Consider the following 26,552-nt stretch of genomic DNA (forward strand, 5'->3'; position numbering starts at 1 on the left):
AACTGGCTTAAAATATTCTAAATTACATTTGTTTGTTTGTTTATTGTGTGTGCTCATTTATGGGTACACATGTGCCCACAGCGCACAGGTGGGGTTCAGATGGCAACCTGTGAGTGCTGTACCGTCTCCTTCTCAGAGATCCCTCTCAGGTCATGGGGCTTGACGGAAAATGCCTCCACCCACTGAGCTGTCTCGACGGCCCATGGGTTCCTGAGCACAGACTCAGGCCCTCGTCCTTGTGTGGTAAGCACTACCATGACAGGTCTGCCTCGCCAGCCCAAGAACAGACAAAACAAACACACGAACATCAAGGAGAGCTCTGTTTTCCCAACAGTGGCGTGGCTCTGTAAGTTAGGCCTGCTGTACACAATGGCCACCAAGAGGAGGTTACAGACCCCAAGGTAGAGATATTCCTGGGCGGTACTGTGCCTCTGGAGCTCAGAGGGAATCAGTGGTCAGAGGCTACAGCTAGGAGAGGCCAGAGCAGATGAGGTGGCCTGCTGGCCACGGGGTGTACACGAGGAGCCTGCAGGTGCTTGCTGTACTTCTTTCAACTTTCCCGTAGGCTTGAAAATGCTCACTGTGCAGTCCTGCAGCACTAGGGCATGGATCTCACCCCGAGTAATATGTTCACCCACACCTAGCTGCACAGACAGTAAGCTTTGGGGTTCCAACCACATCTGCCCCCAGCCCCACCAAGTGTGCCCATCGTGCCTGACTTTTCCCAGAGGTTCTAGGGGAAAACTCAGGCCCAAGTGCTTTACCAAGGGAGCCAGCGCTCATGGCCTAGCCCCACCTTTTCACCTTTCGCCTTTATGCTTCTATACTAGCAAAACTATACTATGCTATCCTACAGCAATCCTGTTGGAAACTTTCAGTCACACCAATAAGTTCTGAAGGGTTATGGGAGAAAGGCTAGAAAACTACAAAGAGGAAGAGCTTTAAAGGGCTTCTAGTTGATTTCTCCATATCAAGTTCTGAATGAAGACATATTTCTTTTTTAAAAAACAAGATTATTTTTAACTGTACATAGATGGGTGCTTGCCTGCATGCATATACGTGTACATGTGGTACCCAGGGATGCATATATGTGCACACGTGGTACCCGGGGAGGTTAGAAGATCGGTTTCCCTGTAACTGGAGTTGCAGACAATTGTGAGCCACCACATGGGTCCTGGGATCTGAACCCAGATCCTCTGCCAGAGCAGCAACTCCCACCTATGCAGCAGAAAGACCTGCTTCCCCAGTTTCCTGCCGGGGAGTTTATTAAAATGCAGACTGTCCCACAGGTCTGGGGAGGATCACAGGGGAGTTTATTAAAATGCAGACTGTCCCACGGGTCTGGGGAGGATCACAGCAGGAGTGGCGTGAAACTGGGGGGCTTCACAGGAGCTACCGGGAAGCATTCACTACTGTTTTCTCTGCAGGGCAGACATGTGTGACCCCATGGTCACCCAGAACAGGGGAAGGGCATCCATGTACAACAAGACAGGTAACACAAAAGCACAATAGCTTTACACGTCACGTCTCATTGACCAAGAGTCTTCAGAAGATCCCGGGGTCCTGGAGGAGGGGAGGGGATACCGTTTTGTGCAAGAAAACCTGTACAGTTATGCAGAAATGCTGACATGCCGGAACACCTGGGTCTGTCTTTGAGGCTAGAAGACAGGAGACTGCCTTCTTGGCCACTCTTGCACAAAAAGGCAGTGGAAAGGGAGGGAAGGACTCACGTGTTTCCAGCTGCTTCGAGGTTCTAGTTTAAACAGCTCAGCTGAGGGGCGGGGGCAGGGAAGATTAGGTCAGAAAGGACTTGCTTGTGAACCCCTCCTTTATAACACTGTTAGCACACCAAGGCACCACACTTCGGGGTGTCCCTTCCTGAGCCCCGTGCGTTTACGGCAAGCTTCGCGACAGCATCCACAGAGATCCATTTTAATATTCCATGTATATTTACAGCGCTGGTATTGCCAATTACTCAGACGGTGAATGGACACGGGTGGGTGGGCATATTGGGTGGTATTTTACGGAAGTGGGTTCTCTGTGAAGATTTTATAGATGTCGCGTTATTTCACATCTGCCGGGCGGGGCCTTGTGATTAGGGAACTATCCAGGAACACCAGGGAGTTAACCACACCTAACAGTTCCTTTGCTCTCTGGTGGCAGAGGACAGACAAGCGAAGAACCTGCTTTGTGTGGGAAGCCAAGCAGTGCTTTCTCTCCCATTCCGTTTTGATCTTAGTACAAAGGTCTGCTCCATCAGAAGACACTAACATAAATTCACCAGGGTCTCACAAGGTTTGGTCGCCACCTAGTGGATGATCAGGTAACGACCACTAAAATAACCACCATTCATGCCCAATCTAAGCCTGGATTTTAGATCTCCAACTTGGTTAATTTGGCTAAGAACAGAGAACCATTTCTAACCCACCACCACGACTGCCACAGTTTGGCACCCTCAGAGGCACGTTGTGGTGACATTTTGTTTGTGTTTTAACAAATAAAGCTTGCCTGAAGATCAGAGTGAAGAGCTAAGCAACTAGAGGCCAGGCAGTGGTGGCTCATGCCTTTAATACCAGCCCTCAGGAGAAAGATGCAAACGGATCTCTGTGAGTTCAAGGCCACCCTGGGATACTTGGAGATTGATCCAGCCTCCAAAGAGGAACAGAGCTCACACAAAGGTGATCTTAGCTCTTGGGATCCTACACATTTAAAGTCAGCACTGGGGAGGTGGAGACAGGAGTGATACGGCTGGGCAGATAGAGGAATACAAGGTGGGAGGAGACAGGAGCTCAGGGCAGTCTGAGGCAGCAATTGGAAGCAGTCATTCTGAGGATGTAGTCTGGGGAGGCAGTCTGAGGACAGAATTGCCCTTTGGGTCTGAGGATTTGGTATAGGTGAAAGGTCTCTCTAATGCTGGCTTCACCTCTTCTCCGATCACTCAGCTTTCACCCCCTACTATCTGACTTCAAGTTTTTATTAAGAACAATTAGAATTTGTTTTACAGAAAACACTTTACTGTCAGAAGTGAGCTTGGGAAGAGGTGCAAAGGCCTCTGGGAAGGTTTGCAGCAGGCCCTGTCCTCTCCCAGGACACCCCTCAAAGCCCCAACCACTTTCAGATGTGCCAGGTGAGGTGTGAGCTCACTGTGCCACACTGTTGCTACAATTCCTTCCTGAAGGAGACCTAAATTATATGTGTCTACCCCTCCTCCCAAAGTCCCACCGATAAACCAAGATAGGATTACCACCAGAGTTCACTCAGGGAACCAATGCGTTTATGAGGCTTCCTTATGGGGCAAGGGTGGACTGCAGGCAACGGTGTTGGTGGCCCTATAGCAGCTCCACTGGAAGATCTTCTCCATGCCATAGAAGGTGGCATAGACGGAGCCCCTTCCCTATTCCTTCTCAACCTATATCCTCTAGCTCCCCCCAAAAGCCAAGTACAATTGGGGCGGAATTGCACACACGTGGTTAGGATTGTCTAGATGCTCCAGCGAGAGACCAGTAACCTTCCTCACCCTCCTCCTAGGAGGGCAAGTTGAGCATCAACAAGCCCAGCTGTGGTGATCCTCTGCAAGTGGGCACAGCTGGATTCAGAAAGATGGCAGCAGGAGGCTCGTCCTGCACAAGACACAGAGAACCTGCAGTCCGCTCCTCACCTGCCTACCCCTCCACAATGATTCCCATCATCCCCAGCCATGCGTCTCTGATGCAGGGAGCAGTGCTCGTCACACTTACTCCTGGGCAGCGTCAGCAAGAAGGGCAAGGGAACAGAGTGCCACCCTCAGCAACTCTGGGGAAGAATCAGACAAACCAGAAAGACAACAGAAATCAAACCCAGCCAGAAAAATCCAGGTATATGTCCTGTTTAATCGGGCTGGAGGAAAACTTATACATGAGTTCTGTTTTGCCACATACAAAACCAAACAGTATTACAACAGTCAATGAACATGCTGCATATATTCAGGTCACACAATTAAACAATAAATACTGCTATTACGTTGGATGCACTACCACCAGGGTTTGGACTTCTACCTAACTCTTCAAGTATATGAATGAGAAACAAACGTGTAAGCCATGTAAGAAGCTCTTAGGTCTTTCTAGAACAGGAGCCCAAGAGGACAAAGGATCCAAACAAACTTTCCCTTTCCGTGAAGACCAAAGGTGTCGATCGTCTCTCCTGCAGTCTATAAGCTTCAAATCAGTTACGGATCTTCAGTCCGTTGGTCATCTGGGAAACAGTCCAAAGCCACGCCACCAGTGATGACCTACAGGGCTTTGTGGTCTTTCTCTACAAACAGGTGTCACTCAAGCCCCAGACACTGTTTTCCTCAAGGTCTTCTTGGGTTTGACTGGACTTGGGAGCTAAGTAAACATCTCCGAAATGAGAGGTGCTTCCGGAAGCACACCGATTTGCCCCTGTAGCAGGATACTCTGGCTTGGCCTTGAACTGAATGAGTTCACAGTCCAGTGTTCAATGCTGTCCACTTGCCTGTGTGGGATGTCTTTAGAGACCAAAGAAAAAGCTATGTCTGACCAGCTGCAGTCAATGTAACTGTAAAAAACTGCATTGTTCAGTAGCACCCTGTCCTATAACATAATACTGTTTAAAGTGGACACTCAGCTCAGGCAAAGAAGTAAACCAAGTCACCCCTTCAGGCCTCTAGGGCTGTCTAAAGAGAACATGAATTCTAGTCCCCAGCCCAGGAATCAACTTCCATTAAGTGCTGGGAACAAACACATGAGGCACCATCTCTACATTTTTTTTCCATTGTGAGTTTCAGTCCGGACATACACCCCCAGGGCCAGGGGAAAAGAAACTTGACTTTCACACGCCAGGGTCTCTAGGAACACCCACACGGTCGGTGACGGGAAAGGGAACCTGGTAGCACTACTCCAAGGAGCATCTAAGTACATGTGTGCATATAATGTCATGCTTCCGCTTACGGGACCTGCAGCTTCCTAAAGATCCACATAAAAATCTAAAGAATGAGAAAGGAGCCACTTGTGGTAAAAATCATCTGTGCTCCAAGGAGTAGGGAAGTGGACACACACAGCCTCACTCACTCACTCAGGGATGGGAAGAGGGTGAGGGGTGGCACTGTTCTCCCAAACTAAGACACACACCACGGGCAAATGTAGACAGTGCATCCGTGGGCTGCCAACAAAGTATACAGATTTTGGCCACAGAAAAAATCATGAGACAGCTGGTGGTAAATGCCTTTAATCCCAGAATGTGGGAGGCAGAGGCAGGAGATCTCTATGAGTTTGAGGCCAGCCTGGGCTACAGAGTGAGTTCCGGGACAGCCAGGGCTACACAGAGAAACCCTGTCTCAACCTTCCCCCAAACAACAACAACAAACAAACAAAAGGCATGAGAACTCCATGGAAGAACATGCTTTCTCCAGGAGAAAAGTGCAAAAAGAATCTGAAAATAAGGTCCTGGAAGAAAAAGGCTGGAGAAAAAAAAAAGTTCCTGTGTTGTTCAACATGGCTGACATCAGCCTTACGGAGAGAGCTTGAAGTCTGACTTCAGTAGCTGGTTTAAGGATAACCTTGTCTCACTCTTCAGCCTTTAGGCACCTGTGGCTGTGTGGAAGCTCCAACTGCAACAAACTACCTTTGTCCTTTTCCCCAAAGGTGAAAAACCAAACCAAAGCAAGCAAGCAAGCAAACAAACAAACAAACAAAAAAACCCGACAGAATCATGGGTGTCCAAGACAAGTCCAATAATGGTTTCACTGCCTGAGAAGCAGCAGCCAAAGAAAGGTTTGCAGAAACACAAGGATGGAAAGCTCCCGAGGAAGCAAGACTCAAAGGCAGCTGAGGGAGATGGCTGTGGGGAAGCCAGGAAGCCACAAGCAGATAAGAACACTCAGGATAGTGCACGCACACACAGAGCAAATGTGTGCTCCCTCCCCGGGCACGATTAGAAGACCCTGCTCCTGGGAACAGAAACAGACCATTGGTTTTCACCTAGAAGAGCAGGATATGGGTCCTTAGTCAGTAACCTGACAATTTACATTGGGGTATATTCCCACACACAGCGCATGGTTACCCAGAGGTCTAGGGTGCCAGGGCATTCTTTCTTGCCTCACCAGACAACAGCAGCCACAGTTGGGCCTGCTGACTTTTCTTCTGGAAAACGTACAAATGATTTTAACTTCAGGTAAGATAACTCAGACACGGGTTACAGCACTATCTCTGGACTTAAAATGCCTTTTAAAATGTACCAGAGACACACTCTAGATGCCTTTGCCTCTGGCAAGGAACTGGCTGGGAGATAAATGACACTCAAAATAGAAACTCATGTGACCCCTAACTGGAGTGGAACTAGGCTCAGAGGAGGGTGGGCAACAGATGAGAGAAAGACTCAACAAAAGAAACTCTGCTGAGGGTTTATGCAAAACCAAGAGGCAGTGATCCAGGAGGGCTTTTCTTCTGTGAGACACAGGGTTTCTCTCCTAGAAAGAACAGTACACACTGTTTCCCCGTACACCAGGGACAGGGACACTGGGCCGGCTCTACACCGGCTTCGTGGTACTGCTGTTGCAAACCTTGGTTTCATAGACACACCAGTTAATTTTTACCTATAGGTCCCTAAAGTGCTTAAGATTGTATACCAAGAGGCGAGGGCAGGGTGGGGGTGGGGTGACTGGAGAGCTAGCGGCGACTTGACTCAGTTATCACAAACGGATTTAAATCCACCATTACTTTGGGATGAACCCCCACTTTTAGGCATCTGCGGGTCTTTGCGAGTCTTTACCTCAGGGGTCACTTGAACTTATATGTGCTTTGCTTTGCTCCATTTGTTTTGAGCTTCTTCTCACTGGAAGAAGAGGCAGGACCACAGTTATTCGCACTTCCCTTCTTCTTCAGGTCCGAGTGTGCTTGTGTCCTGGAGGCCCTACAGGAGTCCGCTGGGTCCAGAAGCACTGCGGACTGCTTGGGAATTCGAATGTTACTGTTGGCCTCCATTGCAGGGCTGCCCTCCGCACAGGGTGAAGCGCGGAGGTGAAACTTGGGGCCCTTACCTGATTTCTTCTTTTTTTCCATCCTCAGTTCTGGGCCTTGTTTCTGAGAACACAGCCTGGGGCGAGCAGGCCCATCCACAGATCTAGATGAAGTCTCAAATGCGTAGTAGGACGGGTGGGCATCTTCATCCTGAAAACCTTTCTTTCGAGAAGGGCCGGGCTTTGGAATCCCTTCTGGGGACAGGAAAGGCTTGGACAGCGCACTGGTGGGGAGCTTACCCCGCCTAGGGCTTTTCAGCACCCCGGAAACCCCAGAGGACCTCGCCTTGGCAGCGCGGGCCTTCTCGGACTGCACAGTCTGCAGCTGCAGCCGCCCCAGCTGAAGAAGTCTGTCTATGTACTTCCCAAGGAAGCCCGTGGCCCGAGGTAGGGCCTCACTCCGGCTTTCTGTGTTCAGAACCACAGCCATATCCTGGAGGTCCCAGGAGCTGAAAGGGGGTGGAAGAAAGTCAGGGTAGTGTTCATGTTCTGCCTGGCTCGGGTCTGGGTGAAGACTGAAGGAAACCGGGTCGATCTCTTCCGCTCGAAGGTTGAGGTCAGGAGGCGTGAAGGGAGAAGGAGGAATGGCCACTCTTTCTGAGTCTGACAGGTCACTTGCGCTGTCCTCATCAGCGCCTTCCTTAATGATCTTCATGGACTGAAAGTCAAGGAACAGCCTGCTTCCAGAGGCCGCCTGATACCTGGAGCCAAGCGCAGTGTGCTCCTGCCTTCCCTCCGTGGAAATGGTTCCCATGAGTTTATCTGCTGCAGGCTGGGAGAGGCCAAGGAGGCTGCTCCCTCCCAGGTGGGAAGAGAGGTGGGGTCCTTGGGATCTACTCTTACTCTGCCTTCTTCCTGAAGAAGTCCTTGAATGTTGGGCTTGATTCCAAGAAGAGCCAGCATTCATACTGTTAAAAAACAAAAGCCACAACTGCAGTCTGATCATGGATGATAAGAGACACAGGAATCTCCTGTTACCAATATGAGGCCTCCGTGCGATTTATAGAAGCAGGGTTTGCAATCCAGTTTCCCCTCTGTACTCTAGCCAAAGGCCAGCAGAGAATACATGCCCCAAATGTGGACACACGTGTTCTATGTAACAACAAAGGTGAGCATTTAAAAACTTAACCGTTTCTCAATGTGCTTTGTCTTGTAATCTCAGAACAATTGTGTATACCTTCAAAAAAACCTCACTTTTAAAATATGTCACAGGACTCTTGGTCTGTTCTACCAGTGGTCAGCACTGTTTGAAAATATTCAGAAATGTAGTTGGGTTTGGAAGCACACACTGTTAATCCCCACACTACAGAGGCAGAGACAGAGACAAGCAGAACTCTGTGAATTTAAGGCCAGAGCTACTTTGTCTCAAAACAAAATAAAAGTCCTCTTGGGAAATATTGAGAAATAAACCCCTAAGCCCCCTTTTGTAGACATGTTTTAGGGGAAGTGCAGATACCATGTCAACTCAAGTTTTGCAGTTGGGATGCAGATCAGCGGTTGTCTGTCCTGCATGGGCAAAGCCCCAGGTTTAATCCCTGGCAATTAAAACACCTTGAAAGTGTCTCGCTGCTGTCTATTTTTTGTGGGTTTGTTGTTGTTGTTGTTGTTTTCTATGCATGGGTATATACATGTTTTTGTATGTGTGTGTGTTCATTGTGTGACTGTGAAGCCCAAAGCTGATATCATGAATCATTCTTGATCAATCCTCCACCTAATCATTGAGGCAGGGTCGCTCAATCAAATCCAAGATCATCTCTATGGATAGCCTTTCTTTAAATCTTTTTTTTTATTATTTTAAGCATGTGTATGGTGGGTGGGTGGTGATGTGCACAGTTTGTGACTGAAAGAGCCCGAGGAGGCCAAAGGCGTCAGATCCCTCTTAAACCAGAGTCACAGCAGATTGTGAGCTGCCTGACATAGATGTGGGGACCAAACTTACAAAATCATGCGTAATCATAACCACTGAGCCATCTCTCCAGCCAGACATGGCTAGTCCTGCCGGCCAGTTTGCTCTGGAGTTCCTGTTTCTACCTTCCAAGGCTGGAACTGTGGGCGGGCTGATACATCAACCTGGTGTTTACATGAGTTACCCAGAAAGCACTCACACCACTAAGCCCTTCCCAGCCTGGATTTCACTTAACCACCAGCTGGGAGAGACTGTGAAAGAACTACAATTTTAGTATGTAAGTTTTTCATCGTTCATGTAAACCTATACCAGGAGTCAAACATGTATTACTATCTTTTCAAGTTGGCAACACCAGGGAAAAGTTGTGTTTAAAAGGCTAGAAAGGCCGACTAGATGCCTCATCAGGTAAAACTTTGCCCCCAACCCCAGTGACCCAGGTTTGATCCCTGAGATCCACATGGTGAAGGAGAGAATCAACTCCTTTAACTTAGATTCTAAACACACATACACTGTGGTATGCATGCACAGGCACACATATATACACACAAAAGAGATAAAATGTAATAAGATTAGAAATAAAGTCATATGGTACCAAACGGACAGGATGAATGCTGTCTTGAGAAGAGCAGGCAAGAGAAGAGAACAAACACCTATTTTTGCTCTTTGGTAGTAGACCAGTGAGCTCCTAGAGTACTCTAAACTGGGGTGGGAACTCACGGGAAATGAAATACCTCCCCCACTTTCTTGATTTATTTCCCAACCACACATTATTTAACTAAAGTTAATAGCACTTCCTTATGATAGGAATTGGACGGGGCAGGAGAAGTGGGTAAATGTACTTTCTAGGAAGAGGAGAGGTCCGTCTGTGCTGTGTTCTCTAGACTTCTCAATAATTACCTGAAAAGGCATCACACGTACTTAACAAGCACAGACTATGTCAGATCAGTGCAAGCCGGCAACATAAACAAAGGAAGAGATGGCTGTCATTGGGAGTTCACAGCTGGAGAGATGGCTTGGCAGTTTAGACCACTCGCTGCTCTTGCAGAAGCCTCAGGCTCAGTCCCAGCACCCGCAGGGCAGCTCAGAGCCACTAACTCCAGTTGCAGGGGATCCAATGCCTTCTTCCGGCCTCCCAGGTACCAGGCATGGGGGTACATGTACACAAAATACTCATACACATAAATATAAACATCTTTAAAAAAAATCATTCACAACCAGCTGCCATCATACGTACCGGTTTTTAGCAGAAGGAAGCCAACTAACCATGCTTACGAGACTTGTGTACCCGTTTCTGCTACAGACAAAGCACAAATGAAGTGCAATCAGGAGAACCAAAGGATCTGCCTTTTGCAGGACGAGACAGGATCCGGAAACTAGTTACCTGCTTTTCTGACGAGAGTCACTCATCCTATTCCTTTTCGTGAACACGTCACAGGGCTGCTCATCGTCGAAAGTTTGATGGGTTGTCTAAAAAAAAAAATACAGATTTTTGATCAAAAAGTGCTGTGAATTTACATGCCTGTGCATGCATGAACATACACACGCGCACATGTGCATACGCGCACACACATACAGTAGCAGAGCCATCCTTGTGGCATGACGTGACTGCTACTCTCTTGAATCAGAACAGGAGACTTTGCAAGGTCAGGCCTGATAGTTTCCCTAGTAGAAAGAAGCACAGGACACCTTAAAAAGATAGGGACTATGGGCACTTCCTCACTAGAGGAGCTTGTCAGCCCTCACTTGAGAGCCCCTCCCCCTTGCCCAGAGCTTGCCATACCTACTTCCCTAACAGCACGTGGTCTCAGGAAGTGGCAGAGTAAGTCGGAGGTGGAAGATTAGTTGGGGTGGGGCTCCTGGGATGCTACTTGTTTGAGTTGTCCCTCATGCTGGAGTGGGGCTGTTGGTAACATGCTCTCTAAGTCACCCCTGTTCCTTTAAGTGACCCCAGAAAATTCATTGGTTCAACCAGAATGAACTTGAATGAAATTATTTATTTGGCATGTTGACGCCATCCCTAATATAATATTTATATTATACAAATAATATAAATAATGCAACAGGGCGTGCACACACACACACACACACACACACACACACACACACACGAAGCACATAACGAGAGAGCACCGAGACAAATCTAAGTACGATTTCCTCTCAGTTACATCACCTTCTCTGCAGTGCTCAGCACAGTCTTGCTCAACCTGCTGCCAGATGGTGACAGCTGGGGAGGTGGCTTCTTTATTCCCCTTATCTTTGGAAAGGGCGTCGAGCCACCGGAACTGGAAAGCACACAACAGTGACAGTAAGTACTGACTGCAATCGGCTGCCTTTCCACAGGTTTGTGATCTTTGTATTTGTACCACATCGAAACCTTGAAGCCATGACTGTGCAGTGGCTCAGAATTCTGCACTACGAGATGAGAAATGGGGGAGGATAGTGTTGTATGTTTACACTTGGATGGTTTTAATATTTATCATAAATTACATGTGTGTGGTAGGGGATGTGCATACGTCAGTGTGGACACCCTCAGAGGTTAAATGATGGCATCAGACTCCCTGGAACTAGAGTTAACAGGCAGTGTGAGTTGCCCAACATGACTGTTGGGAATGCTTACATGTTTTCCTCCACCGTGTCTGTGAAGTATAACACCACAGTATTATGAGAACTGGGAATGAATCCTGAACCCCCACCTACACACAAATGCACACACTTCTTGGAAATGGTGCCAATTAAATTCGCCAATTACCTTAAAGCCCCCATGTCCATTCATTCATCCCCTCATCCAGTAACACACGACAGTCTAAGACATGCAAAGACTGCTCAAGGCCCTCATCCCACAGAGACAAAACTTCTTCTAACTTCCCTGTCACCCCAATCCATTACAAGACAATCAGTGGGGGGCCTGGAGAGATGGCTCAAGACTCCAGAGGACCCCAGTGAAGCTTCCGGCACTATGTGGCTGGCTCACGAGGCCTGCAACTCCAGTTCCATGAGTCACCCTCCCTTGGCCTTTTCATGTATGTATACATATAAACGCAATTTTTTAAATGTAAATGATCATGAGTGTATTAACTTCCAATATGGGCTATACACTGCCTCACTATGAGGCGCAGGTCCCCACAACACACTCATAGTTCCTGGTTTTTTTTGAGGAGCCTGTTGAACAAGCAAGCCTTAGAAACTGAATATTACTCTCTCATAATACCCCAGCATCTATCAAATGGAAAAGAGGTGGACTCCTGGGAGAGATTTGGAACTACCACACTCATGTAAGACTTTTAGGTTTGGATCTGAATATCATAGCCTTTTATGGTTAATGACCCCACAATCAACAGGCTTGATTCCTTTTAAATATAGGAAATATTCATTGGCCACCCATTTTCTTTACCCTGTTCTTTATGTTGTAAAGTGGAAAAGAAACCAAGAAGGAATGTCTGACCCAGGTATCTTTAGAATGTGCAGTGACATCCTGACCCCTCATCTACCTAACAAACTCGACACATAGAAGATGTGTGTGTATGTGTGTGTGTGTGTGTGTGTGTGTGTGTGTGTACGCGCACGTGTGAAGTTCCTCAGAGAAATAATAGCTTGCGGTGAAGTCAGGATGCAGGGATGGGATGGGGGTGGACAGAAATACGGGGGGGGGGGGGAGCGGCAGAGAACGCATGTTTTCAGCTTGGATAGCAGCAAAACTAAAGCTCAAGAGATTCTGGCTACAAACATGCTCCTCAAGAGCCAGAAGCTAGATTCCTGCATCTGCACAATCCATCTTGGGCATTAGCCCCTGTTCCCAGTCTTCCTCTCTGGCTGCAAGCCCGGCAAACGGAAGCAACGTCCCCCATCTCCTCCCCAGGGAACTGTCTACCCGGCCAATAGGGAGGCACAGCATGGTGGGGAGGTGTGGGCAAGATGCTTCCCTCAGCAGCAAGCTAACCCCGGTCTGGCCACTGGTCCAGGTTGCTAGAGACAGGTGACCAGAGCTGGCTGGCTGGAAGCTCACCATAGTCCTAGGGCCAGCTCGTCTCCAGGCCAGCCCAGGTTGGGCTCTGTCCCGCCCCCACCCGGTACTCCTCCAGCCCAAGGCCCCGCAGCAAGCACCCAGCGCGTCTTCAGCTGCTGCAGAAACCATCGCTGATGGATGGGTGCAGCGAGCGGGCAAACGCACCAAGGAAGCCCAGCAGACCTGCTCTGCGGCCTGGGCGCACGTGACGAGGATCCCGGGGGGTGGCTGCGGAGCGCTGCGACAGGGCGGGTGCGGCCGGCGGGGCTGGCGCGGCCAGCGGGGTTCCGGCAGCGTGGGGCTACGCGGGGCGGCGGGGCAAGCTAGCGGGACGCGCCCGCAGGCAGGTGGCGTCACGAGGGGCGGGGCTCGGCGGGGGCGCGCCGGGAAGTTGCGCCTAGAGAAGTTGCGGGCTGCTGAGTCTCAGAGCCGCTGGGTTCCTCGGGCTTCCCGTAAGCGCCAGGAAGAGCAGGGAGAAGCAGACGCCACCCGGCAGGGCTCACTACTCCGGGCAGCAGCTCTGGAGAGTGAGGTCCGCCATAGCAGATCGCTAGCCGCTGAGACCGTAGCCAGGCCGCGAGCAGGGTGCGGCGTCTCGGGGCTCCCAAAGGCTGTGCTACTCGAACGCCCAGGGGCTAGGCTGGGACGCCCGCCCTGGCCCCGGCTGGGCCATGTCAAGAGGCCCGGGCTCTGCCTCGCTGCCCCCGGCCCCGGGGTTACGGAAACACGCTCCTCGGAGCTTCAGCTGTCTGTCGGATCTGGATCCGCGACCCTGCAGACCCCCGGGCTGCGACCCTCGGCTGCAGCCCATCATCCAGCGGCGCGCGCGCTCCCTGCCCAGCTCCCCCGAGCGACGTGCCAAGGCTGCGGGAGCTCCAGGCGCTACGTGCCGAGCCGGCTGCAACCGGCAGCTCCGTGTGCGCTTCGCTGACGCGCTGGGCCTGGAGCTGACGCAGGTCAAGGTGTTCAACGTAGGGGACGACCCGTCCGTGCCGCTGCACGTGTTGTCGCGCCTTGCCATCAACTCGGACCTGTGCTGCAGCAGCCAGGAGCTGGAGTTCAAGCTGCAGTGCCTGGTTCCCGACTTTCCCCCGCCGGTCGAAGCCCCAGGCTTTGGAGATCGCCTGGCAAGGCAGCTGGTGTGCCTAGAACGTGTCACCTGCTCGGACCTGGGCATCAGCGGCACAGTGCGCGTGCGCAACGTGGCCTTCGAGAAGCAGGTAGCAGTGCGCTACACTTACTCTGGCTGGCGCAGTGCGCATGAGGCAGTAGCTCGCTGGAGAGGGCCTGCGGGTACCGAGGGTACCGAGGACATCTTTGCCTTTGGCTTTCCCGTGCCACCCTTCCTGCTAGAGCTCGGCTCCCACGTACTCTTTGCACTGCGCTACCGTGTGGCTGGTGCTGAGTACTGGGACAACAACGATGGTCGCGACTATAGCCTTACTTGTCGCAGTCATGCCCTGCACATGCCACGCGGGGAGTGCGAAGAGAGCTGGATCCACTTCATCTGAGCTGTGAACCTGGAGCTTCTATGTCAGCAGAACTGCAGTCACTTCCTCTCGGGTACTGATCTCTGAGTGGCCACCTCTCACCCCACTCTTCCTTTCAGCAGTCTGCCAAGCTCTGTAGCGGTGGCCTGGCCTGTTTCCTAGTGAATTGTCTGGAGAGCCTGGTGGCCAGAGGACCAGGAGCCTGAGTAGGGCATTGGGGGGGGGGGTGTGGGAGGACAGACGCTTGGGGTTGTGATCCTTAATTTCAGGAGGACCCAGGTTGGTTGGTGTTTTGCAAGAAGGACCTTTTGCATGTCTCCTCTGTGTGTCTAAACACGAGTCGCTGTTATTTATTATTGTGAAATTAGCCTTGCACCCATAGTCGATGCCTTCTCAAGAATACTCCAGATTCAGTAAGCCTAAAGCAGGCCTGTTGTCTGTTTGTACCTACATAGTATGGCCTACATTGTGATCCCTCGAGGCATTTCTGCCCTGGGACGGTAAAAACCTGAGACCACGTCTGCTTGCCAGTGTCCGTAGCCTTCCAACAGTGAAAACTATTAATAGTCGAGAAACTTATAGCTCATCTGTCATCACACAGCCATTTCTGGGCTTCGAGGCCGCCCTGGTTAGGCGATTCCTGCCCCACCAGCAGCTGGGAAGGAGGGGACTGAAAGGCTTCCAGCAGTGCGGTGTGCTCCGAACAGTGCTTCATTGGGAAGGCCCGTTCATGTGCTTGTCCTCCTGTCTGGTGCTGGGTCTGCACGTTAACAGGCCATATTCTGTTTGTTTGAAACTACCTGAACCTTTGAAAAGAACTTGCCTTAAGTTACGTCCGTTTTCAAGTGGCCACAGGGATCCAGGCAGGAGTACCCTTCCCAGTGACCTTTTCCACGAAAGAGATGACTTTTTACTTCTAAGCATGGGAGGAGTCCAGCCTTATGTTTTGCAGGTCAACTTTTAAGTGAACCTGGAAGGTGTTTTCAGAAATAACCAGGGCACCGGAGGAAAAGCAATTCCCGGATTTTTATACACCTAACAGGTTTTAAATTGTGTTATACTATCGGGCTTCTCAGCCACCCACCACTTTATTCCCTGTGCCTTCAGTTAGGAAAGTTGCTAACTTTTTTATGGGCTTATTTCCCAGTTTTAAAATGTTAAATGCTTTCAAAACAACAACCAAAAACCTCCAACTTGGTTCGGACCACTCACTGTTCCTTGCAGGATATCCCTGCTGCTTCAAACCCCCATGGAGGGGCTGGCAAATCTTCTTGGTGCTGAGCTGTGGCCTCTCTGATAGCAGGTGCTAGAATTGAGGCAAACCATCTGAGGTGGGCAAGAGCTCCCCAGATGTGACTGGGGAAGCCCTGTGACGGACGCGGCGACTCCTGTCACCGGTTCGTTGTTGATGTTTGTTTAACCAGCATGGAAAAGATGCATTTTTACCCTTTAACCTGTTTGGTTTTGATACTTGAAACTTCTGCCTTTTAAAATTCCAAGAACAGTGTTGGCTTTCTCTGGTACTTTCTGGTCTCAGACGAGTTTTGAATGAAAACGCCAGTATCAACTCTGTTCTGCATTGACACTGGAGAGCAGAAGAGCCCAGAGGCTTTTCCTGCTGCTTAACGAACTGTCCAATTAGGTCAGAAAACCCCAAGGGGTCAAGGCTGCTCTGTTCTTGGCTTCTGTCCAGAATGCAAGATAATGGTCCAGGCTCTTCAGGTAAAAGTTAGAACTGTCGGCGTACTGTTGCTTCAAAGCAGTAGAGAGTTTCACAGTGCATGAGAAAGCCAATCATTTGTCCAAAGGGTCTGGTTACAGAAAAGTAAATGATATATCATCAGAGTCCAGAGAACCTCAAGGTGCCTTTTAAGACTACCAACAATTTGAAATCTAAAGCTTAAAGACAATTATGCTTGATTGAAAAATAAATAAGTAAAAGCTGTGTAAGACAATTCAGAGTGAACTTCCTGACCCTAAGACACACTTAGACTGCTGAGATGTTAAAACTGTGTGGATCGTGCACTTGTAGGGCTGTCTGCCCAAATGTATTTAACTGCCTGTCACTTAAAATTATTTTATCCAAGCCTAAATATTAAAGTATACGTGCAAAAAATGTCCCTTTGTTAAACTGGTGTGTGTCATTCCGAAGACAACATTTTGGAGCATCTTGTTGTTTGGATAATTTCACACGGACGGCTCATCCTTTCCTAGACATGGATGAGTACTGGACCATCTTGCATCCGTAACAGAGTTGTATATGTGTTGCTAAAATGCCTTCCCTGGGGAGACTTAAAATCCACCCCTCCTCCTACCTCAATAAAAAGGCAAGGTACAATTTTACCAGAGTTTATTCTGGGGAGTCAATGAGTCCACAGGGCTTATTTTGGAGCAATGGGTAAAGGCTATGGCAGGAGCAGGGTGACCTTAAAACAACCCTACTGGGACATCCAGCAGTGATGAAGATGCCCCCAAGTCTATGCAGATAGAGTGCTCTCCCATAATCCTTCCCCACCCTTACCCTCTAGCCCAGTGATTCCTAATGCTGCAACCCTTTAATAGAGTTCCTCATGTGGTAAACCCAGCCATAAAACTATCTCATTTCTACTTCGTAACTGTAATTTTGCTACTGTTATGAATCATAGTGTAAATAACTGATATGCAGGATATCCGATGTGTGACCTCTGTGGGGGTCACGACCACAGATCAAGAACTGCTTCCCTAGCCCCTGCCAGAGACACAGAGGCCATTGCAATTGGGGCAGAATTGCACACAGCTGGTTGGGAGGGCTGGCTGGCTGTATTCAGGTGAGGCTCCTATCACCCTTCCTGCCCCCCCCCCAAGAAAAGTGGTCAACAGTCAACAATCCCAGCTGTGGTCACTGTTGGCAAGCAGGCCCAGCCAACCTCGAGAATGGCAGCCATTTGGCTTGGGGGATACTTCTGCACAACAGTGTGTGTTATAAAACCAAAACCTCTTCCCCCTACTGGGCCAGAGTTCAGGGGCTGTGATAATTGTGCTTTCCTTATATTTCCCTGTGACTCCTATGGATCCTGGCCTGCACTAGGACTTACAGCTAAGTACAAAGTCTTACGTACATTAAGGAGGGGAGAAAAAACAACCTGGCATTCGGCATGCCTTGTCTCATTTTCTCGGCCAAGACGCCAGATTCTTGGTGTGTGCTTAGAATGAATCAGTCATGCTGTCTGGCTGACAGCCTCCATTTTCCTAGCTGAAAAAGAGGCTCAGAGAGGTGAATTTCAACTTTCCCACAGCCAGTCGGCCTCAGAGTCGGCAACCCATCGACTATCCAGCCCCATGCCGCTCCTGCCGGGAGAACCTCATCTGGCCCACAACTTGTTTCTGATAAGAGCTTGTTACACTTAAAAGGGCTAGGAAATGCTCTTAGCTCTGCTGACACATGAGGCCAGAGGTCTAACCTCTGGCACGGCAGAGAACATATGTGACCAGAAACCAAATTTTGATAATGATCAATAAGGTTTTCTTTCAAACATCACAGTTTAAAACCTTTCAATAAAACCCAGTTTGGGTAAGAGTAAATGAGTTGTCTTACTTTTCTATTACTGTGATAAAATGTCATGGCCAAAAGACACTCCAGGAGGACAAGGGGTATTTCCTTTTGGACTCCTGCATCTAAGTCCATCACTGAAGAAAGTCAGGACACGAAGTCAAGGCAGGAACTGAAGCAAAGGCCATGGGATGACGTGGGATTCCCCTCTGTATGCTGTGAATACCATTGGTCAATAAAGAAACTGTTTTGGGCTTGCACAGGGAATAGAGGTAGGTAGGAAAAATTAAACTGAATACTGGGAAACAGAAGGAAGAGTTAGAAGCCATGTAGCCACACCAGAGATAGATGCCAGAACTTTAGATGGTAAACCACTGCCACATGGTGATACACAAATTAATGGAGATGGGTTAAATAATATGTTAGAGTTAGCCAATAAGAAGCTAGAGCTAAGGGGCCAAGCAGTGATTTAATTAATATATTTCCTGTGTGATTATTTGGGGGCTGAGCATCCGGGTACTAACTAGCGGCCTCCTTACAACAATGGGAGAGTACTGCTTACTGGCTTGTTCCCTGTGGCTTGCTGAGCCTGCTTATATACCCCAGGACTATCTGTTCTGGGCTGGTACTACCCACAGTGACCTCCCACATCAATTGTTATTTTGGACAATAGCTCACAGACTGGCCTACAGGACAATCTTATGAAGGCATTTTCTCAACTGAGATTCCGTCTTCCCAGATGTCTAGATTTGTGATGAGTTGACGAAAACCTCGGAAGAGGAGTGATAAGCTCTGTTCCCTCATGCCACTGTTTAAAGACACACTTGTGCCTCTACTCACAAGCTGCTGGTTGGGAAACCACTAGATTGCATCATGGAAGATGGTAAGTCTATTACAAGAAAGCAGAGTGTGACGGTCATGGTGCAAGGCTCAGGTCATGAGGCTGGCACACTCCCATCTTACATTTTGTATGATATACTCTTAGTACTTACATGTGTAACTAATTCAAAAAAGCATTGGAAACTAAATGTCTAGATTTGCCCAATAAAAGCCAGCCAACTGCATATGTTGCTTTAATTTTTTTTTTAATTGGAATCTCCCTGGACCTGTACTTCCAGCCATTTGGGAAGCTGGGACATGAGGATCTCAAGTTCAAGCTGCATACCTGGGCAACTTAAAAGCTGTGTCAGAACGTACAAAGAGGGCTGGAAGTGTAAATCAATGTTAGATCACTTTTCTGGCGTGCGTGAAGCCCTGGGTTCCAGGAGGAACTTGCTCAAAATTCAATTTAACAATGCACAAAGTTGTAACAATGTCTGTGATTCTCGTTAAGCTAAAGTTAGAAACACGGCAGTTCATATTCTGTGTGATTTGCGCTGTTTCTGTCCTCAGGGGTTTAGATGTTGTTGTTGTTGTGTGTGTTTATTTTCCAAGGGCTTCCCAAAGCACACTTAAGTCAGAATCATGTGTTCCGGCCTATTGTTGTGGAAGGCTACCCTCTGAGCAACACAGCCATCACTTTCATGAGAGTAACTTTCTTGGTAAGACTCTAGAAAGATTGACCTGTTGGCTCCTGGCATTCCTTCATAGAATTGGGTACAGTGGATCACAGGGCTCCCACCTGAGATTCCAGCCATGCCCTTCTCCAGCTGTGTGCAGTTCGGCTCTAATTGCGCGTGGCTTTGTGGGCTTGGGTGGCACTAGAGTTTATAAGGGTGGGGGCTTATCGCAAGAAGTGCTTCTCTGGTGGTGCAACTATGGGGAAGTCGTCATTAATCGTCCATGCTAGGCTTAGGCTGCTTGGTGATCCTGCTGCTTCGAGATCGCTTGCATCCTGTAAGTAAGCCCAGTAAGTTCTGCTATCTAAGCTAGATGAGGGTGGAACCCAATGTTTGGTCTGTCATTGGAGCCCTATCTGGGGAGAGTAGACATGCAATCTCATCCCCCAGGACAAGTTAAGAAAACACCACTGAAACCTGGGTCTGTTGCACACTGACCACGGCTGAACTTAACCCTAGCCTAATCATCTGCTTTAAAAAAAAAAAAACAAAACAAGGGACTGGAGAGATGGCTCAGTGGTTAAGAGCATTGCCTGCTCTTCCAAAGGTACTGAGTTCAATTCCCAGCAACCACATGGTGGCTCACAGCCATCTGTAATGAGGTCTGGTGCCCTCTTCTGGCCTGCAGGCATACACGCAATCAGAATATTGAATACATAATAAATAAATATTTAAAAATAAATAAATAAATAAATAAAAACCAAAAATCAAAAAAACCAAGTATTGCTTTTTTAGATAGCAAGTCACACTGTTACTGAAAATGTCATTTTAAACTCTGATTTGGTACCATCCACTTTTAACTCTCCTTATGCGAAGCCTCTATGGCTTTAACTGGGGCACAGGCTAACCCAAGGGTTGACTAAAGCCCTTTTGTCTGTCCTGGGGATCAATGCAAAGCCAAAGCGGGCAGCGGCATGCATGCCCGTGCACCTTGTCAAAAGGACGGGGCCACCATACATTTAGAGCACAGAGAAAACGGAGGAGCCACAGCACTGCCCCTATGGTTGGAACGTAGAGGCATAAGGATGGCTTCGTGGAGGAGTGGTGGAGCCCGCATGGCTTGCAGGTCTTCTCTCCTAACGGCCTGTGTTTTCTCACCAGGCTGGACAGGCCAGCGCCCCCTGCGGGCGGGCGGCCCCGCAGCACCATCACTTCCGGGTACCTGTAGCAGCCAGGTCAGAGGTCATCTGGGATGGAAAGCACACAGCTCCTCCAGGAAACACCATGCGGATAAGGGGCGTGGCCAGGTTGGGTGGCGCTTATTGGACGAGCGGTTCCCGCTTTCCGTTGGCGCTGAGGAGGCTGAGGAGGAACGCGGCCGGTCACACTCGACGTCCGTGCATCTGTCTGGAGCCCACGGAGGAGTCTGTGGAGGCCACCGCCAGGCTGGGGTGCGCTGGGGCCCAGGGGGTCGGCGGGCGGGCGGGCGGGCGGAGCGATGGGGGCGGCGGGGGGTGGCCACGGTACACGGGGAGCCGCTGAGACGCGAGGCCCGCGCGGGCCATGACCGGGCCAGGAGTGGGAGGCCCCAGCATGCGCCATGGCGGGGCTTGGGCTGGGGCCTCTGCCGCCCCCGCGGGCCCTGGCGGGGCCTCTGGTGTGGAGGGGTCCCCGTGACTCCTGTGGGCCTTCCACGGCCTCGGCCGGCCACGCTGGGTCCTCACAGAGGGCACGGGCACCACCCGCGCGTGGCCGCCACATGCTCAAGTGCGGCCTTGTCTGTCAGGTCCGCTTGGGCCCCAGTGGAGTGCCTGCCCTGCTGGGGGACCCCACCCTCCGGGCTTACACACGGGCTCCTAAATAAACGTTTGCCGCTCTGGCAGAAAAGCTGAGTATTTTTTTAGCTTCCCTTTGACACGCAAACGGTTGGCTTGCTTGACCGTGTAACTCTGCTGCCCTCAGCATTCTTTCAATGATGCTGTGAGTGTATCTGGGTTATTTTTCCTTCTTAAAACAAAACGAAAATCCACCAATGTAGACACTAATTAAAATTTCCTTGGTTGGCTTCTTTTCAAAAACCAAGGCTAGAAAATAGAAGTCTGACTAGCATCATATGTCTTCTCGACCTAGTTCTGTGCCGTGTGTGTCCTGGCTTAGTGCGCTTTTGGGAAACCGCACTACTTCAATTGTTTGTGAGACGTGACCCGGCTGCTAACAGCTGCTGGCCCTCAGGAAGCAGAGTTCACCAGATCGCTACAATATATTTTAAATAATAGTTTTCAGTCACATTTTCAAGGTGTAAATGAAATGTTTCAGTCTTGAATTTATTTTAACAGTAAAATGGAAAGGGGGATGTAATGGTATTTTTATAACTATTGGCAAAATACCTGCTCTAACTGAATGTATTCATTATGGATATTTTATAGTGGGCTAGTGATTTTTGGATAAGTAATAAAAACTTACTTAATTTATAAATTAGTACATTTTATATATTCTCATTTTCTAACAATCACTGTCGTAACCCCTTTTTGACAATCATTAGGATTGAAACAATAGTTATGTTCAAAATACATTTAATGTTTCATAAAAACATGTATTTTAAAATATTTTCTTGTATATTGAATTTTTCTTAGAATTCACTATTGACCTTATATATTAGCCTTCAAATGTCTTAGTAACTGACATTTTTGAGTACATATTACACTTTTATAGTAATGAGAAATATTCTAGTAGTTGCTTGCTAGCTAACTGCTACCAACAAAAATTTTTGATGGAAGTAATTTAAGATAAAAGAGACTTCATTAAAAATAAAAATCTTATGATCTCGGATAAGGGAGCTTGAGAATAAAATTAATATGTCTTTTCAGGAACAAAGAGAAGAGGCTGGCTCGTCTGTCCTTCCCAAAACCCTTTTTAGTCTTTGTTTTGTTGGTTTTATCCAGATTCCTTCTTGTTTCTCACTATTGGTATAAATAGCCCACATCCATAGACCCAGCATTTGAATCCTTCCACCATTTTTATTTTTAACACATACACAGATGTTCTTCACAGAATATAGCTTGCTCTTGTGTGTAGTTTAAAATTTTCACAGACACCTCTAGAGAGATCATATATGTCTCATTTGACTTCTGTTTTTTACCCTGTTTTGAGATGGGCCTCATTCTGAGATAAGACAAGTTGTTTAAACTACACATCTAAGTGTTGAGTTGCATCCTGTGCACTTTACATTTATTTGCCCGCTTTCTCCCCACCACACCAACAAAGGCAGCGTTCCTGCTGTTAGAGGCAGTAGTGCAATAAAAATTCAGTACTGTTTAGACCTCTATGTTTCTATAAAGCCAGACATGGGACTGCACGTTATGAAACACAGACAATTTTTTTTCTGTTTGCACTTTGAGAAAAGTCGAGATATTATTGATACCCATCATTTCCTGTTTTCTACCTTATTAGGCTTTTTAGTTTTTGCCAGCCCTGCGAGTGTTGCTGTTGGTTATCTTTTAATTAGAAATTCTGTTATAGAGGTAACATCTTTTTCTTAGTCACTTGGAGTTTTGAGTTTCTCATTTTCTGAATGAACTGTTCTTAATCTTTTCTACTTTCATGTTAATTTCCTCATTGATTCATCAGTTATTCAAAATTATTTTAATCTATGTCTTAGAAATAAAACTAAACACATTTGTGCAAGATATATAATTTAAAGTCTATGACAAATATCCAGAAAGGACTTGTAAGAAACTGTTCTATGTGGTAGACAATAAGGTACATAAGATGTTCTCTTTCATAGGTGTCTGTCTTCTCCTGCTGTTCTTAAATGAAGTAAAAATGCCTGTGAGACCAGACCTCCAAGTATGTAGTCCCTAGACAACAAGCAATCACTTTAATCACTAAAATAACTTTGTGTACTTACATCTGTCTGTTGCTGTATCTTTAGTAATGACAAACTCAATGTTTTATGACATATTGAAGACTAATTTAAATATTGTATCTTTTTAAAAAATACTTTAAAGTGTAGTAATAGCATAAAATACAAAAAGTATTGATTTTTATGTACTTTCAGTATTAAAAATATCATTCACTGATTAATGTATTATAACTAGACAGATCAAAGTTTTAAATTGTGTGATTCTTACATTTATATACATGTATCTTATCAATAAGTCTGTTTAGGGAACAGAATGCAGTCTGAATGCTGGACTGTAATAGTGGGGATAGTGGGTTTGATAAAAGTTGGATTATGGTAGGTTGAATTAATGGATATAAATTTTAGAAGGGTAAATTCATCTTGATGCAGTTTTATTTTTAAATATTACAAAGTTTGTACTAAGGTATGCTAAGATGTTTCCTGTTAAGTATAGTTGCTATAGTGTTAATTTGATTTTTTGTTTGCTATTTGAGTCAGTGAAGATGTAAATATAAATTGGAAAGTTTAATATTTTCTTTCTGAAATTGTTACTAAAGAACATTTCTAATTCAGTTACTCTGAATAGTAATAGGCTTTTTTAAAAAGCTATTTTATGAGCTGATTAATTTCATTCAAAAACCATCTTTGGTGACTCAGTTGCATGAAGAGACTAAATTTGTTGGAATGTCTGTGCTGTTAACTCTTTCTCTCCAGCAGCTGGAGAAGTGTATTGATGATGCCTTGAGAAAAAATGACTTCAAACCTTTGATGTTACTTGTACAAATTGATATTTATGAAGATGTGAAGATTAAATGTAGCAAACAATTCCTCCACAAGTTGGATGACTTAATATGCAGGGTAAACACTCATTCTTGTTTAATGGCTCTTAAAATTACTACATATGATTTTAGTTTCTAGGAAGTACTTCATTTAGAAATATAGAACAGAGAAAAACCTTGGACAAGTTTGCTTACAGTTACTTAGATGTTGTTTTCTCTCACCATTTGTTTATTATTTGGGGCATATCAACATGCTGAAATTGTTTCTAAAGTAAAATTTATAAGAATCTATGTTCTATTATTAATCTGAAGGGAAAGGTTACAAAGACCTGTTGGCATATTTCTGGTGATATGCAGTGCTTGGTAATTTAAAAAATAAAGCGAACACAAAATAGTCCAAGACCTTATATTTGATTTAACATTTCTGAAATTTATTTAGATTAAGAAAAGGTAACTACAAATTGGTTCCAAGTATCTTAAGATTGGTGATGAATCATTGGTTGAATAAGAATTTCTAACCTGTTTATGGTAGCTCATGCCTGTAATCTAGCGCGTGGGATGCTGAGGCAGGAGGAATGCCACAAGTTTCAGGCCTGTCTCAGCTATAGAGTAAGACCTTGTCTCAAAGTCAGTCAGTCTTGAGTTTCATTCTTTAAAATAGGAGGGACAGGTGCTTCCACAGAGTGTTAGAGTCTGCAGAGGAGTGCTCACCTTTTGCCCTTAGTGGTGTAGTTTGGGACAAGTTGCTTTATGAAGCCAGTCTCCTCCTCATTTCTACTGTAAAGATAAGAATGGCTCCCTTTTAGAATTGAGGATTGTAAACTGATGCTATTCCAGGAACAGTGTCTGTCCCATACTACTTTGTATTTAAACTGCTGCACTTAAATACTTTTTGTTTTAGGAACTTAACAAAAAGAATATTCCAACTGTTTCAAACATCTTGGTATCTGTTGGGAGATGCAGCAAGAATATCTTTATATTGGGACAAGCTGGACTTCTAACCATGATAAAGCAAGGATTAGTACAAAAGATAAGTACATAGTCATAGAAGGAAATCTGATAATGATAAAGGTACTGTTTTTAAAAAGTAGTCCAAACTGCTGAAAGTAAAATTAGGAACTTTAAATAGAACTGTTGAGAATAAATATTTTTATGATGTGGATATATGTTATCAGGATAAAGTTCAGAACGAAACTGCACAGGTTTCTTGACACCTATGTGAATTTGATGCCAATGGACCTTTATTTGTATCATTTTCTGTTAACTAAGTCATTTAGGTTAACTGTTTGACCCCCACACTAAAATATAAGACACTAATATGTGTATTTTCACTGACATATAACAGCACATTGATTAGTACCTCTGACATGTTATGTACTCATATCTGAATCAAATAAGGTAAACTGATTTTAAAAATACACAAATAATATAAACTGTCTTGATAGTTTTAGCTGATTACAACAAGTGTATCTGTATTAAAAAGTTAAAGAGAGAAGTGTAAGGGTCGTTGTAATGGAATTAATATTAACTTCATTCCTGTTTTAAACAGAGAGGAAATAGAGTAAGTTAAAAAAAAATGCAAGACATTTTAAAATGTAAAATTTCTTTGATTCAATACTGGAGTTTTTATTTTTAATGTCATTTTATTCTTAGGTTTATCGACTAAACAAATACAAGGACATAAAATTTGTTAAAATGGAATTCAAAATAACTAATATGTGTATTCATCTTTACATGGTTTCCTGGTTTGAAAAGTCCAAGGAGGTTATTCTGAGCCAAGGACAATCAAAAGATGAAGCTGTTACGAATATGATAGAAGACTTATTTGATCTTTTGATGGTAAAAGTGACATTGATTGTTAAAGATCATGAATTTATTAGGAAGCTATTTGTTTTGATTTAAGAATCATTAGTAGATTGGCTAGTGACTTGTACTAACTAATCTGTCTAGAGTGTATAAAGCATTTAAACTGACTAGTATTAAATAATTTATTAATAAATGAAAGTTAAATAGTTATGCTGTGAATTAAAATTTTTATTTTAATAGCTTTTATAATAGTAAATTATAAATTAAATATTTACTTTTTTTAGGTTGTATATGACATCAACGATGAAGGTAAAATATCTTATTTCCATAAAAACAACTTACTGGGAACTTTTAGTATAATTATTTTAATACCCATACACTGTCCTAGGAACTTATGATCTAATTAAAGAATTGAATGTTTTCTGTAAAGGACCAGGTACTAAAATTTTAGACTTTGTAGCCAAGAGAAAAAAAGTGCAGACATTAGGTAGGTATTTCATATAAGAAAACAAATTCCAAAATTTATTTATGGATACAATTGAGAATGTTTTTGTATTATGGATTTGCTAATGAGGCAGAAAACAATATTTTGCAATTTAGGGATCAAAGATTTTGTTTTAAAAATTG

General features: G+C 46.1%; 3 protein-coding genes across 4 annotated transcripts in view; 2 read left to right on the plus strand and 1 right to left on the minus strand.

Annotated features, from left to right (window-relative positions):
* Nucleotides 1–3,849: 3,849 nt before the first annotated feature.
* On the minus strand, nt 3,850–13,212 carry Fam217b (family with sequence similarity 217 member B). Of its 2 annotated transcripts, none has more exons than XM_048441281.3 (4): nt 13,105–13,212; nt 11,089–11,200; nt 10,300–10,385; nt 3,850–7,920 (listed from the first exon to the last, which is right to left on the minus strand). In XM_048441281.3, the coding sequence occupies exons 3-4, from the start codon at nt 10,323–10,325 to the stop codon at nt 6,774–6,776; spliced, it is 1,173 nt and encodes a 390-aa protein (XP_048297238.3). In that variant the 5' UTR covers nt 10,326–10,385; nt 11,089–11,200; nt 13,105–13,212; the 3' UTR covers nt 3,850–6,773. The 2 variants fall into 2 exon arrangements, with proteins under 2 accessions (XP_048297238.3, XP_087767043.1); XM_087910917.1 differs by having other exon boundaries at nt 13,087–13,210.
* Nucleotides 13,213–13,287: 75 nt separating this feature from the next.
* Ppp1r3d (protein phosphatase 1 regulatory subunit 3D) lies at nt 13,288–16,529 on the plus strand. The gene has a single exon (XM_085696924.2). It carries the CDS (start codon nt 13,593–13,595, stop codon nt 14,430–14,432), a length of 840 nt encoding a protein of 279 aa, XP_085553050.1. The 5' UTR covers nt 13,288–13,592; the 3' UTR covers nt 14,433–16,529.
* A 4,233-nt stretch (nt 16,530–20,762) lies between these two features.
* Sycp2 (synaptonemal complex protein 2) overlaps nt 20,763–26,552 on the plus strand; it is a 69,135-nt gene continuing 63,345 nt past the window's right edge. The window contains exons 1-6 of the mRNA XM_085696925.2: nt 20,763–20,890; nt 23,224–23,285; nt 24,055–24,198; nt 25,021–25,149; nt 25,854–25,958; nt 26,210–26,234. Of these exons, the coding sequence (XP_085553051.2) occupies nt 23,262–23,285; nt 24,055–24,198; nt 25,021–25,149; nt 25,854–25,958; nt 26,210–26,234 (427 nt within the window). The 5' untranslated portion in view covers nt 20,763–20,890; nt 23,224–23,261. The remainder of the gene's footprint in view (nt 20,891–23,223; nt 23,286–24,054; nt 24,199–25,020; nt 25,150–25,853; nt 25,959–26,209; nt 26,235–26,552) is intronic.

This window comes from Myodes glareolus, chromosome 10 (genome assembly GCF_982192425.1).
Source record: "Myodes glareolus chromosome 10, mMyoGla1.1, whole genome shotgun sequence".
Lineage (NCBI taxonomy): Eukaryota > Metazoa > Chordata > Mammalia > Rodentia > Cricetidae > Myodes > Myodes glareolus.

Excerpts from the sequence above, each read along its gene's own strand:
- Fam217b (XM_048441281.3), bottom strand. The coding sequence starts at position 10,325 with ATGAGTGACTCTCGTCAGAAAAGCAG. Across the intron at positions 7,921-10,299 it reads GACTCTCGTCAGAAAAGCAG|TATGAATGCTGGCTCTTCTT; the intron begins GTAACTAGTTTC and ends GTTTTTTAACAG.
- Ppp1r3d (XM_085696924.2), top strand. The coding sequence starts at position 13,593 with ATGTCAAGAGGCCCGGGCTCTGCCTCGCTGCCCCCGGCCCCGGGGTTA.